The sequence below is a fragment of the Apteryx rowi genome, unplaced genomic scaffold (genome assembly GCF_003343035.1).
Source record: "Apteryx rowi isolate R43461 unplaced genomic scaffold, aptRow1 scaffold_325, whole genome shotgun sequence".
NCBI lineage: Eukaryota > Metazoa > Chordata > Aves > Apterygiformes > Apterygidae > Apteryx > Apteryx rowi.
Window position 1 is genome coordinate 184,210 of NW_020449697.1, and position 17,843 is coordinate 202,052.

At 49.8% G+C, this 17,843-nt stretch overlaps 2 protein-coding genes across 9 annotated transcripts in view; both read left to right on the plus strand.

Moving 5' to 3' along the window:
- VPS53 (VPS53, GARP complex subunit) overlaps positions 1 to 14,793 on the plus strand; it is a 66,914-nt gene extending 52,121 nt beyond the window's left edge. For 3 of the 5 annotated variants that reach the window (XM_026071451.1, XM_026071452.1, XM_026071453.1), the window contains 4 exons: positions 4,178 to 4,247; positions 7,810 to 7,947; positions 11,147 to 11,251; positions 11,628 to 14,793. In XM_026071451.1, coding sequence (XP_025927236.1) covers positions 4,178 to 4,247; positions 7,810 to 7,947; positions 11,147 to 11,251; positions 11,628 to 11,798 — 484 coding nt within the window. In that variant the 3' untranslated portion in view covers positions 11,799 to 14,793. The remainder of the gene's footprint in view (positions 1 to 4,177; positions 4,248 to 7,809; positions 7,948 to 11,146; positions 11,252 to 11,627) is intronic. The other 2 variants (XR_003254452.1, XM_026071454.1) reach the window with 2 other exon arrangements.
- RFLNB (refilin B) overlaps positions 13,931 to 17,843 on the plus strand; it is a 9,339-nt gene continuing 5,426 nt past the window's right edge. For 2 of the 4 annotated variants that reach the window (XR_003254453.1, XM_026071456.1), the window contains exons 1-2: positions 13,973 to 14,015; positions 15,099 to 15,420. Coding sequence is in view for 3 of the 4 variants with exons in the window: in XM_026071456.1 (XP_025927241.1) it covers positions 15,199 to 15,420 (222 nt within the window). In the remaining variant the exon portion in view is untranslated. Of the gene's footprint in view, positions 14,016 to 15,098; positions 15,421 to 17,843 lie in introns of all 4 variants that reach the window. The other 2 variants (XM_026071457.1, XM_026071458.1) reach the window with 2 other exon arrangements.

The following is a 17,843-nucleotide window of genomic DNA, read 5'->3' on the forward strand; positions in this document are numbered from 1 at the left end:
ACAGGGTGCATGGCCAGAGAGTTTCGTTCCCCTTTCTTTCTCTGGGTACTCATTAGTTTGCATTAAGAAGCAGTTACTGATAAATCATATTATGACATTGCCCATAATCACTGTTTGAAATGCTGTCTCAGTGAAGATTTATTGCACATAAGCCTCCTATGTGGTTATGATTGAATTTTATATYGCTAACATGGTGATAAATAAAAAACCATTTACTCAGCTGTTCACAGCACACTCTTAATACCTCGGCTTAGTTGCCTCCCTTTTAACTTTATTGCTAAGCTCATACCAAGTAAACTCTGGATAAAATACCCAGCTCTCACATTTGAGAGAAGTTCACGTCTGAACTGAGTGCCTGCATCAGATCTCCTTCCATAGAAAACCACAGAAACCTGCAAAACTACCACTCTACTTTAAAAACTTCTTAATACAAGTACAAGCCTGATCTAAAATGCATTAAAGTTAAGACACAGTCCTGAATTCACTGAGCCGTACATCAGGCATGGAAGTGAAAATTCGGTTCCTTGCGTGCCCCTGAAGACAGCGTTTTTGCCAGATTATATTTGGAGTCCTRCTGTACGACTTGGTTTTAAGGAGAACTAGCACAGTGGGTAAGACACAGACATTTGTGGTTTTGAAACTTTTTGAATTCTTAGGGAATATGCTGGCCTGTCTAATAAATATCTAGCCTTTTGTGTGCTACACAGCACTGAAAATCCTTTTAACAGGCGTAGCGTTTTTCTGTGTGTTAATGCCTGTATCTTTTTGCACTGCCAGCCACTTCTTAACTCTAATGGATTGTACAAAGGGCTAGTGTTGAGTTACAGGACCACAGGGGAGAAGGCATGTGAAGTCACTAAATTTAAAACCAATGGATCTGAGCCGAATCTGGAAGAAGAAAAATTGCCCTCAGAAATTATATCAAACCTCTAATCTAATCTGTCATCTTTTCTTTGTTTTGACCAACCCTCGCTCCCTTGAAATCGCAAGTAGCAGCAGAAGTTCTGGGAAGCGCTCGCGGCGGCGCGGAGGGCCCTGCTCTCCCGCGCCTCGGTCGCTTACCCCTTGAAATCCAACCCTGCAGCGGGGAGGCTGTGGCTCCTGCGCTGGCATGTGCTTGGGAAGTCTGTGACCTGCCCTCGGATGATGAAGGGATTAGAACTGAGAGACAAGAAAAATAAACAGCTCTCCCCATCACAAAAAAAGCTCTCATTAATCGCAAGCAGCAAAATGTGGTGTGTAATTGCAACAGGCATCTTTCCAATAGCTCTGGTCTTTGCACAGTGCTTTTAATGAGGGAGTTAAGACTGCGGTGCGGAGGCTCCTGCAGGTTTCGAAGTAGCGCCTGAGCTAAGTCTGGGCGAGTCAGCAAGGGCCAATCGTCGCCTCGGAGGGTGCTGCAAAGCAAAACGCTTCTCTGCTGCAGTGACTCAGTAACAGCAGGGTGCTTTGAACCATGTTTTGTAGTAGCTCGTCTCCGGTCGGACAGATAGGTCATGGTTGCAGCTCTGTCTCGCTTAGCGAAGCACTGTGTTTAATGCATCATCAGTGCAGGGGATTAGGAAAACACGGGCTTGGCAGAGCCACTCCTGTTGGACGGGAGCCTTTCAAATGCTGTGGTTTCTGTGCTTTAGGTTCCCAATCTGTCTTGCACTGCTTTATTGTTACACTGGGGACTTGTCTGCTTGCATGGAGGGTTTGCTGGATACAGCTTTATAGCTGAAACTGTAAATGAACTGTGGCATCCAGTCTAGCTGTGTGGATGTGCAGGGAGTAAAGGCATTCAGAGCACAGAACTGTGCAGAGCATTTCCCGTCGAATACGCACATATTGTTCGCATCAGGATTGCCTGCGGTACGCTGCTGTAGAGCCAAACGTTGTGTCCAGCTTAGGCAAGAAACTCAGGTGAATTTTTCAGTTAAGTGTAACTGCTCTTGATGGCCTCTGCTAGACTGTAGGAGGAAAAAAAAAATACCAGAGCGGTCCTTGGATCTTACAGTTTGACTCATCTGTCCTGTTGGAGCTGAGAAGCTGTTTCCAATAAGACAGCGTGAAATAACAGGCATGCTAGGATGGCAGGTCGCTTTACCCTGCTGCACTGATTGTGGGTGGCCATCCTGAGGGGCCTGGAAATTGTTTCATGCAAGACAGGATGCTGCCTATGGGAGCCCATGTGGCTATGCAGCAAAAAGAAGGGAAAAAAAGAGGRGAAARAAAAAGAGGAGGGGGGAATCCTTTGGCTGCCGGTCTGCCACCCTGCAGAAAAAAGGCTCTCCCTGTTTCTCATACACAACAYGAAGCATGAGCTCCAGGCCTGACCTTAAAGAGGAAGGGAGGGTTGGACCTACATGTAAGATCAAAGGTGCAATTAATCTCTAGCGCTTTTCCATTTGTAGCAGGTCGCTGCGTCCAGAGCTGCTACTGACTGCTCGTTTCATAGGATCGCGTGAACTCCAGCTGTTTCTGGCGCTCTGAAATTGCCCCCTGGGATTTATTTATGCACCTGAAAAATGGACTTCTAAGAGGGATAAGTTATATCTCTGCTGTAATGCTTTAGTGCAGCAGGAGTTTGTTTTCTTCCTCTTATTTATACTCTGTTGCCRAGGATGTTTCTCTGGTGGCCAAACTGAAAGCTATTTGGGGCAGCCCAGTAGCTGGTTCTCAGTAATGGTTTGAAATTGTTCTCCTTCTTGACACCTTTCCAGGAAAAGATTGTTCATTGAGAGAGGTCRTGGCTTTGTATCTAAGAGAAGGGGAAGGGAAGGAGTCTTCTCTTGGAAAGACGCTTCCTTGAACCATTCCTTTGGATTTGCTCAGCAGCTTGGCACGCTCCATGCCTGAGTTACGCTTTTGTCATTCTTCCATGAGAAAGGGCATGAGAAGGGAAAATAAATGTCCTGGCTCGGAAAACAGGTGGCAGGACAAATAAGATGTTGTCCACGCTCCTTGCTTCATGGGAAGGAAACTAACAGCTTGACAGATGCAAGGGGGAAACCACACTGAATTTAGATCATCACCATAAATGGCGCTTTATGCAAAAGGCCAGAAAACAGACCAACTTACAATAACTTAGGGCAGAGTCACCAGGTCATGGACAAGGACCTGGAAACATRAGCCTTGTAGACATTCAGCCCAAGAAGGCCGTGTGAAAGAAGCTGAGTAAATTAAAATCAAGCCAATAAAAGGAAGGTGAGAGTATTAGTGATGTGGTCCTGACAGATGACTCCTCTGTTCCAGAGGAGTTTTTATTACTTACGCTGGTCATCCTCTGTATGCTTAGCTACTGAATTTTCCTGATGCTGCAGCTTGATATGGTAGGTAGGGCAGGAGCTTGTCTTGCGAGTGTTCGGCCAGCGCTTCTGCTAAAAGGGAGCATCTGCTTTTCCACTGAAGAATAAAACAACCACAAAGCCTAAAATCTAGAAGCAAAAACCTAAAACCAAAGCTGATGTTCTGGAGTTTGTTGTCTGAAGCGGGTTTGTGTTCAAGCACCAAATGGGATCTCAGAATATTGGGTTTAACTTCCATATTTGCCAAATTCTCACCTTTTGAGTGTATGTAACTTAGTAATTTCTCTGAGTCTTAAGTCTCCATTAGTAAAATAGGGGTAATAGCATTTTCCTTTTCACAAAACTTTTTCTTGTCTTGATTGTGTTGGCTAGAAGCTTTCTGGAAGATTGCCTTTGTGTGTGAATGTCCAGGACCCAGCAGACCTCCAGTCTTGGCTGGACCTCAAGTTCAGTCTGTAATATGCACATTATGGAATTACTAGTATGCAGTAAAGCGTAGGTTCTGGATACAATCAAGATACTTCCACTCAGTGAATAGCTATAATCCTGATGTGTTGCTTTTTTATTATGTACAATAGTTTGCTTGTTCTTGAACTTGCACTGTGATACTTCATATACATTTTATAGCAATGCAGTAACATAGAGTATGTGTGCTGCTTCTCAGTTAACTTTGAGATCAGCATGGATTAAAGCAAAGGAATTGTACATAATTTTTTGTTGTTTTATTTAGTATTCTTAATGTGCCCAGAGTCAGTTTGAGAAGCATGCACTTACTGTGTCTTTGTGGAAAGCCATGCTGTTTTGTTTTTGCATGCTTTGTTACTGCAGAAGACTATGACTCCAAATACTGACATTTAATTGTGTCATTTTATATCTCTTCTCTGCAGCTCCTTCATTCCCAAATTCATCAACCACCTATTCAAGTGCAAACCCATTAGCATGGTGGGAGCAGAACAGGTAAGAGAAAGTAATTGCAGCGGCTGTCATATTTCACCACATCTGTGCTCTAGAAGTCAAGGCAGTTGTTGATGGAAAGTGGCAGAGAGCTGTTTTACGTGATCTGAATTCTCATGCAGCTGAGTGCCTTCTGGTTATCTGAAAAACTCACACTCATGCAGTATTAGTGAACAGGGATATAAAAGGTTTTTTCCCATGAAAGAGAATGATGTTCTGGTAGAGGGACGGGTTGAGGCAGGTTTTCAGTGATCCTGCCACAGCTGAACGTGGAAGAAAGGTGCTCAGCACCTTCCCAAGCAGATAAGCTCTCGCTTTGCCAGTCTGTAGCACAGTAATAATAATCCTCTTAAGTACCTGCCTGAGGTGTCCTGATGAGACTCAATCTTCAATATGTTCATGGAAAGGAAAGGAAAGTTGCTTGCATCAGGAACTGCTGCAGGAAGCTCCCGTGTCCTTCTCAGAAAGACTGTCATTTTCCTGTCCCATCTTTTCTCAGAGCAGCTAATCTGCTGTGCCTCCCCTGGGGGGTCCATTAAACTCAAGCCTGTTGCTGCTCTGCTCGGAAGAGCTGAGGCATGGTCAGACCACGGTTGCTCCCACCCCAGCTTTGTCCAAGCGCCTGCCTCCCTGTTTCCCTTGCGGAGAGCTGTGGAAGCTGCAGACAGTGAGACGTGATCCCAGCGAAGGAAGACRGTTCAGTTATTGCTACTCAAACTGCATGGATGCTTTTCTGTTCAAACAGCGACCCTTGACAGGAGCCCCTGTCCCCCGAGTTGCACGTGGGTGGGCAGTGGGGAGCATTTACTACCTTTAGAGCATGGTGCAGCTGCTGGGCTCTGACCCCGTGTCTCCCGCACCTGCCTGCGGCCTGGGACCGCTCTGCTTGCCGGGGATGAGGTTTGGATGAGGCAGGCTTTCAGCTGTCTGCTGCACATACAGCTGCTCTGCTGCGGGCTGATTTCAAAAAGGAAAGAAAGAAAAGACTTGTCCCTAATGGGAGAGCCTTGGACTTCGGGTCAGTGCCTTAAAAGCTGCTTGGGTTTTAGGCATCAGAAGATGGGTAATCATCTGAGCARTGTGTCTCTGCAAGTGGAACGGGAGCTTCCCAAGAAGACATTCCTGTTTCCTTGTAGAACGCAAACAAGTGAAATACAGTTCCCGCTTATCTTGTGCGATGAGCAATAAACTGGAAGTGGTTAAATGGGCTTTTTTTTTTTTTTTTAAAGTGTCCAAAGTGATTAACCTGTTGCCAGCAGTGGGCTTTGTGTTTCTAATATTAGTAAATATGTAATATATTGTTATTAATATTATTCCTAATTTAATGTTAATATTTTAGTATTAGGATTTTAATATTACTGTATTGGAATAATATCTGCATTTTGGTTCTCTAAAGCAAACTGGAGAGAGTTTTATTAGACTGATCCACAGTGAATGCATCTCACTGGAAGTGGGACTTGCTTTCATGGGATCAGATTTACAAAAGTCTTCATGTGCCTGCAGACCTGTTGGGAAGCACCAGGTCCTAGGAGCCTCTGGGAATTTCACCTAGTAGGTGCCTAGCAGGCACCTAAGGCATTGGGAGTGCCCTTCTTATTCCTTGTCTTCTAGCCGTGGCAGGCTGTATCCTTCTTTCATTGCAAATCTTTACTTGTTCAATGGGGTGTTGAGAAATGTTTCATAGGCGGTATTTCTGGATTAAACAATTAGTGCCTAGTTTCCTGCAAGTGCAAGAATTCAGTATTCCAGGTGGTTTTCACCCGTGTGTGCTGCTGTAGGCATCTAGATGCGCGACCCCATCCATGACTCCGCYCTCAGTGGCATTTAGGTCCTGAACTGCTTCAGGAGCTTTGGAAAATCCCGCTGGTCTGCGTCTTTCGGTGCCACTTTCTCTCCCCTGATGCAAGTGTTGCTGTGGCATGTGCTTTCCCTGCCTTCCTGGTCTCTAGCACTCCTGTCTCTTTGCTAATAATCGTGTTTGAAATCTGGACACTAGCACAGTGTTTCTGGAGGTTTCTRCTGTTTGGTTTATCGAGGAACAAGGTCTACATGACCTTGCTCTCTGTGTGTTTGTCTCGGACTTACTACAATTGGCCATTTCAGTGAACTTTTACGGTAAGCTAGCAATCCCAGGGACATGGACTTGCTAAAGTTCCCTGGAAATGGGGTGAGGGGACAGAGCCCACACATGTTGTGACTGTGGGAAAGGCTGCCAAGTGAGCAAAACTCGTATTAGACATCAGMGAATGTACGTGGGAAAGACGTGAATTCCCCGACCATGGAAAAATCTTCAGTCCGTGGGATCCCTCCTAGACATGCAGGAATCCAGCTCTGATGGACAGCGTGAGATGACACCAGGCTCCAGCAGTTCTGCTGGACGCGGAGCTGCTTGTTTGTGATGTGGTTTACGGGCTCCCCAGGACTAGATTGATAGCATCCGTCCATCTCATGCGAACCATGAAACAAGCACCACAGAGAAACGATACGCTGCCACGGATAACAGGGTCCAGATTTGAACTAGCGTGACCCGCCACCCCTCCTCCTTGGCTCGGTCTTGCGGGTCCTTTGTATTTTAACTGAATTCTCATGTGTGCGGTAAGCTGTAACATGAATATTCATGTTGTTCACTCTGGCGGTTGTCGGGGTTTCTGCAGAGCCAGCAATATTGTGCATCGCGCAAGGAGAGCAAACTTCCTCCCATCTCTTGGAGAGCCCTTTTGCAGGAAATGCACTGTGTATGAGGGCAGTCTGGCAGGTTTTCACACGTGGTCCTATATAAGGAAATTTTGCTCCTCTTCATCCAATTTGTATTCAGATTTCTGTCCGTCACAGGTCTTGTCTCACCTCTTTAAGTCTACCTTATGCAGTCAGAAGGTTGCAGTATTTGGGGGTAATTTCGCTCTCAGCCTAACTCACGGCACTTCGTCATCAGATGGTGGCTGAGCTGTAATGCCCATCTTACTTGGCTGCTTTTAGTGACTGCTCCTTGAACTTGTTTAGCTGCTGGTTTAGTAAAAACCAACATACACCAGGCCGTGAGTTTCAGTGTGTCAGTAAGCACAGGATATTGAGTAGTTCTCAATGTCGGTATTGCGCTGCTGCAGTTTTATTTTTAAAGAAAAGAAATCAGCAGGTGGTTGAGTAAGTGTAGAAGACCTGTTGTAATTGCTGGCTGCTGCAAAAGGGAGCATGGTGTTAATTGATTTGACCTCAGTATCTATCTAATTAATGATACAGTTACAGGTAATCAAGGTTGTTTCACTTTATGCTGTTAAGGGAAGAAGACTGGGAAATTCATGCCTTACAGGCCAGATGATTAGCAGTCATAAGTTACTTTATGTCAGTAGAATAATGTTCTGTTAAAAAACGGTGCTGATATATATCCGCGGGTGATCTTGTCTTCTTGAACTGCCATTACGTGGGTTGATTCCTCCTGTTCTTGCAGTCCAATTACTAAGACTTTTTCAGTGTGTAAAGTATTAAACTTCTAAGCATGTTGGATTCTAGCAGCTAATGGAGCTTGGTAAAAGGGACCTGAATAACAGGGTGTGATTAACTCTCGCAGCTGCTGCTGGACACTCACTCTCTGAAGATGGTTCTCCTGGATCTGCCTTCCATTGGATCCCAAGTGGTGAGGAAGGCTCCAGCCAGCTACACCAAGATAGTGGTGAAAGGCATGACTCGRGCTGAAATGATCCTGAAGGTAACTCAAGACTGTTGATAAGCTGCCAGCCAGACTGCTGGAYGGGGAATGGGAGCGAGTGAATTCCAGGGGGCCCTTCCTCTGAACGCGGCGCTGCGGATTTCACGTGAATGTATGCGTGCTTGTACGGGTGTGCTGCCAGCTGTTCTGCAGAATTGGCTTTTTTGCCTTGGTTTTGCTGCAGCTCTGTTTTAACATCAYGTTTGAGTTTTCATCCCCACTTTTCAAGATAACAATGTGTTCGAGTCCCGCTTACTAGTGGAGCTGGGGCACCAAATGCCCTTGGGAGCTTGTGGAAATCACAGCTAACATCCCTAAGCGTCTGCTTCAGGGCTAACCCTCCAGTTCAGGTTAGTCCAGACCTCTGTGCAGACTTGGTCAGGCAGGGGAGCCAAGCTGTGCTTGAGTCACCTGTTTACTGTCTAGTGTATCAGCCAGTGCAAACATGTCTGAGTTACTGTATTCACCAGAGCCCTTTTTCATTTTCCAGACCTGGTGCCTGGAAAATGACCCAAAAGCAATGTGTTGTCTTCATGAAAAGTAACAAGCAAAGCAATTTCCCCTGCCTCTGCCTCCCCACTGTTGCCTTTCGGGAAGCATGAGTTAGGCTGACCCCAAGAGAAGCCATGGGAGCTTTGCAGGCTGCGCCCTGCTCGGTGATGGGATTATCCTCTGCTCACTAACAAAGCTGTGAGGAGGTTCTGGGCGTGCAGTAGTGGGACCTGGTGTCAGTCATGACAGCAAGCTCACGGTGGGGCCTCGCGTAAACCGCAGCACAGGCAAGGAGGGGGATGCCGAGCCCACACTGCGCTGTGCTTGCCCGCTGTTCAGCATGGGTTTGCTGCCAGGCCCAAGGTAATGTCAGGGTTGAGTTTGCATTTGGAATTCAGAAACTCCTTATGAAATTCCATGCTTTTGGAAGAAAATGGCTGAGGTGCTGGTAGATAATGTTAAAGCAAGTCTAAACTTCTTTAGAAATGACCTTAAAAAGAATATCCTGTTCCTGCTAAGAGGAGTAGAGACTGGTGCCTGTTGCATACGGAAGCATGTCTTTCCCCAGAGCTTATGTATGAATCAGAACAGCAGCAGAGTTAACTTGTTGTCTACCCTTAACATCACGCTGGCTTCATTAGGAATGCCATGAGGACATATAGGAAATCATTTCTGCCAAGCCCTGCTCCTCAGGCAGTGAGTGAAAGCTGTGGAAGTGCTGTTGGATTCATAGGCTTTGCCTTAGCAGCGCGACTGCTTTTTCAGACGTCGCATGCTCGCTGTGCTGCTGTACAGAGCRCTTTTGCTGGCCCCAGGTGAGAGCTCACTGTCACTATAACTAGCAATTAAGCAGCGATACTCTTATTGCRTTCAGGCCCCCAGAGCCCTGCGGAGATGTGTTACAAAATAATGCTCCTGTAATCAGCTGGTGACTAGGCTAAATGACTGGCTGCTGTGGATTTGCTAATCACAGCGACTGAATCTGATCACCCGAAGTGTAACCCACGCATCGGCATTTGAGGCTGGTGTCAGCACCCATCTCTGGGGTGTGGGAGAGAAAAAAGTCTCTCCAAAGTGCGTGCTACCAGTATTTCCGGAGGAAGATTTACTTGCAGGAACCCAGAGCTGAGTGTTCATCTCAGGCTGTTGTTTGCCTTGTGGGTTGTTTCTTTTCATTAGTGCTCAGACTCCTCTGTCTGTTTGCTGTTTCCAAATTCTGCATTAAAGAGTCTTTTTCCTAAGAACCGTTTCACAGGCAGTAGGCGATCAGAAGTACAGGCTAACACACCTCCTCGGTGTTGTCAGGGCTCTCCTACATAGCAGCAAAATGGTTCACAAGTGATGCCTCTGTTGCCCACAACAATACCACCATGCATTATCGCACCCTCGTTTATACCGGTGCAGCTAATTCGGTTAAGTATCACTAAGCCCACAGATGGCACAGACAAATTCATTCCTCTAAACCGCACAGCGCACGGATCCAAGCAGGGAGGAGGGAGTCAGGGTGCACACGTCTTGCAGAGCTGTTTCCTTTCTCCTCTGGCTACGGTGTCCGAAGTTCCAGCTTTTCGACTTGGCATAAGATTTTTACAAGGGCTGTAAATTAAGGATTTATAAGCGTATACATGGCTATGATGTTTCATTGGTCTGAAGTGCAGGGAAAGAAAGAAATGTCTCGGTGACAGAATACAGTGTGGGGTGAAATGGGTCAGTGGAAACATATGGAAATGTTATGAAAAACAGGGAAGAGTCTGGTCCTGTGCTGTTTTCTCCTCTGCATGTGCGCACATTCACACACACACACACACACACAAGCTTCCCCAGAAAGATGGTTTTGCTGCCCAGCATTAGCAAAAGATGTGTTCTTTATGGAGCTCATTGCTCATAAAAGGGAAATACAGAAATGAATAATCCTCTTTCCAGCTTCAGGTCTCTATTTTTTTTCCAACTTGATCTTCATTGGGACTAAGAGGGTTTGAGCTCTGGGGTGGAAGTCAGAGGGGGATCAGCGTGCTGATCAGCAGCCTGCAGCCCRGTCCCTCCAGAGGAGCGTACAAGCGGAGCTGTACCAAAGCGCAGAGTTACTGAGCGCCCGGATCTGGCTACGGGGGGCAGCTCGCATCCGTCAGGTCAAATATCAGAAGCGAGATGGCAAAGCGGAGTGCTCTGACCCGTGCTGTTCGGGGCAGGGAGTGCTTGCAGAAAGAGCGTCGCCAGATTACCCCGTACGGTGCTGCGTCTGCTCCCCTCCTGGAGAGGAGGGAGCACGAGGAGCGCGCAGCTACGTGYGGGTCTGGAGTGCCTCCAGGCCCCTGCCGCCTGGTCTGCGGCGGGCAGGGGACGTCCCACCGCCCCATGCAACAGGAGAAACTCTTGAGTTTTGACTGTACACCGGCGCCTGCCAGCCCACAAGCTCAGAGACAAAGTCCTGCTGCCTTTGGAAAGGCGAGACGCAGCCGTGCAGCCCCTCGGATCCCGGCACGGCCGGCAGTGCAGGAGCCCCCCTGCTCCTCCCTGCTCCCTACTTCACTTCTCTTCACTCACCTTTACCTTTCAGTTACTATCAGCCCATACAACCCCTTTGCTGTTCCTTAGGCATCTTATTTTAGGAGAAGCCCGTCCAGCTGTCACTCCTGTGCCTGAACTGACTGTGCATTGACTTAATGCATAGAATTAGTCTAATCTCTTTTTTCCTCTCTCTTGGCAGGTGGTTATGGCTCCGCATGAGCCCCCGGTTGTGTTTGTGGACAATTACATCAAACTCCTTGCCGACTGCAGCACAGACACTTTCCAGAAGATACTAGACATGAAGGTTAGAACTATCTTAAAAATTTCTGCTCGTCTGTTAGAGCTGCACTGAAGTTGTTGGTGACTTTTTGGGTAGAAATACAGAGGGATTTGGGAGTAGGAGAAGCACCCTATAGKATGAGTGTATCTTCTCTACCCTGAAAACATGTAGAGTTTCTGCTGAAGAACAGCTCCTTGATTCGCTTTGTGCTCGTAGCTACGCTGKCTGCCATGGCTGAGCTCAGTTGTACCTAGATCATTCAGAGATCTGTGTATGGCGCTCGGTGGGCGAACAAAAGACCGAGACTTGAAACGGCCTCTCCAGCAGTTACTCTCATGTGTGCCAGCTCCCCGATCAATGAAGTCTGACCTGCTTGGTTCACCGTTCTCTGTTCTCGCAGGGCCTGAAGAGGAGCGAACAAAGCAGCATGCTGGACCTCTTCCGCCAGCGCCTCCCGGCACCCCCCTCCGGGGTGGAGAACACCAGCTCCCTCTCGCTGAGCGCTCCTACGCCAGAGCAGGAGTCCTCTCGGATACGGAAACTGGAGAAACTCATCAAAAAAAGGCTCTAAGTGAGCAGAAGGAAAATTTGTTGCTCASGACTAGCTGCAATCACTGGGAGCAAAGCTCTTCAGACTTATTATTATTTACACTATGCTGCTGAAAAATCAGTGTCCGGTCACTCTCATGCCTTGTGATCTATTAACCATCATAGACCGTGGCGCTGCATCTCCCTTCAGACCAAGGGAGAATCTGACCAAGGAGTTTGCCCTGTAGATAGCTTAGCGTGAGTGAAACCGAGGACACTGCCAGGTCCATGTGGTGGAGAAAGTAAAGGTATCTGGAAGCCATCGGCTATGGAAACAGTTTAGGTGGATTATCCGGTCAGAATATCTGGCTGGATACACTTGGTGTCCTGTCAGCCCGGCTGGGCTCTCCCACTGCAGCACTAAGGATTTTGTCTGAGAATTTGCTGTTATTCCCCACTCCCTGTTGCAGAGCTGTTCCTCTATTTCATTATTTATTAAAAGRAAAAAAAAAAGCTTTAACAGCTGGGACGCGGGCATCTGCAGCTCACTGAAATCATTAGAAATGCCCGGGAGAGAGCCCCGAAGCAGATCTCTCCCCTGCTCCCCGGGCAGGCATGCATGGAGCAGCAAGGCAAATCCCTTTCCGAACGCGAGCAGAGGGCTGGATTCATGCGTTCTGCACCTTGGCAAATCGCCCGCCGGCAAGCCAGCAGCCTCCGTAGCTGTTGCAGCTTAAAGGCCAAACCAGGCATCTGCTGAGCCTGTCTGCAGCTCCTTGTTATTTGTCCCGCGTGTGCTGGCCTCTCCCGCTGTCCCTGGCGGGAGTTTCCGTGCTCATCTCGCCCTCTCCCACAAAGGGCCCTTCATGGAGTGAGCGTCACACGGCACCATCCCTCGCCCTGGTGCCGGCCGGCGTGTCCCGAGGCCAGGTGTGCCCAGTCGGCACCCTCGCTGCCCGGCCGGGAGACAYGCTGGGAATGTTGGTTTCAGTGAGGAGCCTGCGGCTGCCAGGGGCTGTTCCCAGGACAGATCGCTTACAGCAGCCTCGCACGTCAAGGGCCTTCCTCTCCTCCTCCTCTTCCTCCTCGGTCTCCTCCTACCAGCATCAGCTTGAACCAGTGCAGAGGAGAAGAGAACCAGAGGTGAAATATTTCGGATAACCCAGGCCACCCTTCTGCTCCYGCTGGCACCCGGCCGCGTAGGCAGCACGGAGCAGGGCTTGGGCTGGGGTCGGTGGAGCTGAGCTCTCCTGAGCCGCCCTTTGCCGAAGCTTCCCCGAGGAGCCTCCGTGCGGGGCTGCTTCACCTCGCGGAGCACCGCTGGATTTCTGCCCAAACTCCTCTGTGCCCCTTTTGGGGGACTTTGGAGGAATAGGCCCAAMCAGCGAGCGCCCCGACGCCCTGCGGATTGAGGGGCAGGTGGACCGGTTGTGCCTGCTTTCTTTTAACTCAGGCTTCGCTTGTATTTGCAGAAACGAGAAGGCACGCGCCCGTCCGGCAGGCGAGGAGCGGCTCCGCTGCTGGACGCCTTCTCGGGAGGGCCACGCTCCGCAGCAAGTTTGRGCTTCTGGACTATATTTTTATTAGGGGGTGTTGTCACCGGGAGGTTTAATATTAACTGCTGCAGTTCTGGGAGGGACGGATCAAATGCGCCCCAGGCGGAAGAACTCCGTCCTCCCCGACCCAGAGCTTCGCTGGAAGCGAGGGAGGGAGCAGGTGGGATGAGAGGTTGCCCCGAGTGAGCTGAAAACGTGGGCTGACGCTGCGKCTGCCCGTCTGCTCGCGGAGGGAGGAGGCGCAGCCGCCCGTCGCCCGTCGCGGGGCTGCGGGCTGGCAAAGGCCCAGGCTGCGCTCAGCCAGGTAGGAGGGCAAATTTTGTGCCTGGCTCTGTAAAATCCTTTTTGCATGGCCGGGTAAAACCCCTCACTCGTTCTGCACAGCCGACAAATGAGCCTGCACTTCGGCAGCCAGGGCTGAGCACGGGGTTCGAGCAGAAACAGTAAATCAGCGGAGATGAAGTCCTCGATAGTCAATATTTCTAACGCTGCTCRCAGCAGTCTGCCCCCGCAGTAAGGGGTGTATTAACGTGTACGTTAACGGCGTCTGTTCAGGAAATCTTTTTGCGGGTCCCCGGGACCGGACCCTGGCGGAGGATGCCGCTGCTCGGCCGGGAGAGCCGTGGCCGTGATGTCCGTCGGGAGCAGCCATGTCCTTGCAGAGCTTCCCACCACCGGACGCAGAGCTCGGAGCGGCAGGACGGGTAGGAGGAGGGAGGGAGGGCAATTCCTCATTACTCGGGTTTTAGAAATACTCTCCAAATCTGTTGTTGCTTCATGGAGTTTCTCATTTCCCATCCTGATTTCATGAGGAGGAGCGTTTGCACTCAATACGCATCGAGTGACAAAAAAGGGTGTTTGAAAGCACGGCAGGATTATGGGCAACTTTTCCCAAAGGACAAATCACATTAAAGTGTATGTGCAGAATGGTTTGTGCATTATCAAATGCAATAGCTGGGGTGGAGGGAACACAGGGTTTGCAGAGATTCATTATTCCCAGGGTGGATAAATAATTTATTTTAGATTAATTTTTCTTTGCGATGTCCATGGACGACTCGCTAAATAAATCGTGAATAGCTGAAGACCGCATTCAAGCTATCGTCGCGTGTCTTTCCCAGAAGACTTCTCCTGTTTCATTTTCTGCCTTTAATTCTAAAGAGAAAATGAAAAATGGATTTCTAGCTTCAACCTTTGGAAGAATGTTGTAGGCCTGGATATTTAGAGTTCCACTTTTTTTAGAGGGCAAGTTTGCATTTTTCCACTTTCAGTTTTAAAAGGTTTTGCCCCCCTCACTCTTGGGTATTTGTTGGAATTGGCACTTCTGTATGTGTAAATGTTAGCTGTTGGGGGGTTATGTCCCCAGGGGACAAACAAGGGTTTTTTTTCTGTATAAAAGCCACTTTTTACATTTTTTGGCTAAGGAATATTTCTGGCTGTATGTTGGAGTGTCACTAAAATGAATTAAATGGTTACTGGTGTTCATCTTTTGGGTGTTTTTTTAATAAAACTGCCACAGTACAGAAAGGGGTGGCGGGGGGCGGTGGCCGGGGGGAGGCTGCGGGCTCTGGTGCCGCGTTGTCCCGGGGACCCGGCACGGGACGTGGTTGTTCCCTCCGTTACCCCCCTTCTCTGCTGGCTTTTCCTCCGTGCCGATCTCTGGCCCTTCAGCAAACACCTTTTCGCAGGCGGCACTTGCATCCGCAGCAGCTCCCTGGCTCCGCGGAGGCGGTCCGGGAGACGCTGCTGTCCTGTCGCTAAATAATAGGATGATTTTTGATTAATTCTAGCTGCCGGAGACATTCCTGCAAGAGCCTAATTTGTCCTTTGGAAGTAATGAAGAGGTTGGACCTTCGTATATGACAATATACGATATCGAAGGCGTTTCTCATGCTGGGAGAATTAGTGACTCATTTGCTCTCCTCGTACCATCCCGTGCGCCCTGCTCTCGCTGCCGGGCAGGAGGAGGTCGGAGGGAGGAGATGGGGAAAAAGAAAGAAACCCCCCCAAACTTGCAGGGGTGAATTTGGCCGCCGGCGTTTTGATGCCCGCGCGCTCAGGAGCGTTTCCTGGCCGGAGGCTGGCGGGTGGCAGGAGGGACCCGGCGCGGCGGTGAGTGTCGGGGCTGCCCTGCGTAGCAGAATGGGCAGAAATGCTCATGTTTGGGCTGTGCCAGAAATCACCTTTCTTTGGCCAAAACACCCCCAGCGCCCGCGTTAATCCGGCCACCTGGAAGCGCAGCTGTGAGCGCGATTCCCGGGCTGGGCAGTGTCACTGGGGTGAGCGGCCGGGAATTTCCCGGCATTTGGAAATAATTTTCCAGCGTTATCGAATAACAGGGAATCCTCCTGATCCGTTTTCCTCCCGCCCGGGGCCGGCTCCCCTCGGCGGCGCCGTCAATGCGGCCCTTGTTCGGTCGCTGATTAGGCCGGGGCAGCCGGGCCCCAGTGGAAAGTCCTTTTCCAACACGGATCTTGATAAGATAGCAGCGCGTCCCAGCCGCGCCGGCAGCTAGAAAGTAAATAACCTGGGCAAACAAGCTGGGGTGCGAAGGCAGGGGAAAGAAAGATTTCAAAAGCCATCGGTGACCGCAGGGATTGGGACGGCCTGCGGGGCCCTGGCGCCTTCCCTTCTCGTGGCCATCCCTGCACCGAGTGCGTCGGGGCTCAGCCGCCTCGGCACGTGGGCAGCTGCCGGGGGACGGGGCTCCTCTGGGCGAGCGGGAGCGCTTTGGCATCCTCCAAGCGAGCTGCTAAATCCTTGTCGGCTGCAACGGCGTCGCCAATAGCATCCCGCGCACCGGGAGAGCCCGCCGGGGCAGCGCCCGGGGCTGCGGCACGCGGCATCCTGCGGCTGCCGAGCCGCCGGGCAGGCAGGGCACAAGGGTTGTCTTGTGCCTTGCCTATATTGTGTGTGTGTGTGTGTGTGTGTGTGCGTGTGTGTGTGTGTGTGTGTGTGTAAAAAATCACACTGACCCTGTTATTGGCAGAAATTGATTTTTTCCCCCAGGAGCTCGGCGGCGGCTCTGCAGTGCTGCTCGTGCTCATCCAGAAACCGCTCCGGCGTCTCATCCCAGAAAGGGGCTTTTACGGGCGATTTTGAGGAGCTCGGCTTTCCCGTTGTTCGCAGAGACCCAGATCTCTCTTTTGCATGTGTTTTGATCAAAAACAACAAAACACCTGTCCCACACTTTTCCTTCAGACCCCAAAGGTTTCAATCAAAATTTTTAATGTTCTTTTTTTTTTTTTCTTTCCATCTGCATTTCTCAGCAAAGACAGACAACCTCATAGTATTTCTTCAAAGGAATGTAAATTCCTTGAGGAAGTATCCGGAGTTCCCAGCGCCGCATAGCTGCAAACCACAGACGCCTACGGCTGCGAGCGCCGTTCTGCTTTTAATTTGGGGGTAGCGGAGGAATTCTTTTAAAGGGTTTGGGTTCGCTTGGGCTGGACCCGTCAGGCCCGACGGCTGCTTACTGCACAGTGARGTGTTTACTTTGGCCGCCGCGGCCTCTGCTTTCCCTCCGCAGGAGTATTCCCCCACCGAATCTGATGACACGACACGATTATTTCATTAGGATTTTCCAAAAATCGTTCCATTAAGTTCTTGCACAACGCGAGGCAGACCTTTCCCTCCGCTTTCTTGCTTTGCCCGCTCTGCCCGAGAAGCTGCAATTAATGCTGCGAGTGCTGTTTCGGGGGGGTTGTCCTCTCTGCCCAAACAATTGCAGTGAATGCTGCAAGTGCTATTTTGGGGGTTTTGTCCGTTCTGCCCCAAAATTGCAGTGAAGGGCACGGATGCCATTTGGGGTTCACGCGGGGAAGGGCAGCTGGCCGGCGGCATTTCACTGCCCTTGGGCAAGCTGTGAGCGTCCAGCGATGACGCGGCCGCTCGCTGCAAAACCCAGGGGTTTTGGCTGGCGGGGGGTTAGAGCGGAGCAGGCCTGCAAGGGAAGCGCCCGTCCCCTCCTCGGCCGGCTGCGCAACGCGGGGGAAGACGGTTTTTTGGCCTCGGCTGCAGCCCGGGCGCCGCGGCTCGTCTGTCCCAGGGCGCTGGAGCTGGGCGGGAGATGCTGCAGGAGTCGCTGCGTTATGGTGTGACGGCGAAGGGGGGCCGGCAGGGCCCCAGTGAGCCTGCTGGGGGGCGGGTGGTATTAAATATAAATGTATAATATATACATTATAGATATATATTATATTTTATATACGCATATATATTTCTTTTTTTGTGGCAATGCGACATGAACCGGTGGGGCCCCGGTGCCTTGGCCAGGCCGTGTCCATGTGGACACTGCCGCCAGGGAAGGGACTGCTGTGGTTCACGGTGACCCCTTTCCAGGGGCCTTTTCCTTGCCTTTTCCATGTTTTTTTTCCTTGCCTTTTCCATGTTTTTTTTCCTTGATTTTTCCATGGTTTTTTCCTTGCCTTTTCCATGTTTTTTCCTTACTTTTTTCCATGGATTTTTTCCTTGCTTTTCCCATGGATTTTTTCCTTGCCTTTTCCATGTTTTTTTCCCTTGCTTTTTCCTTGCTTTTC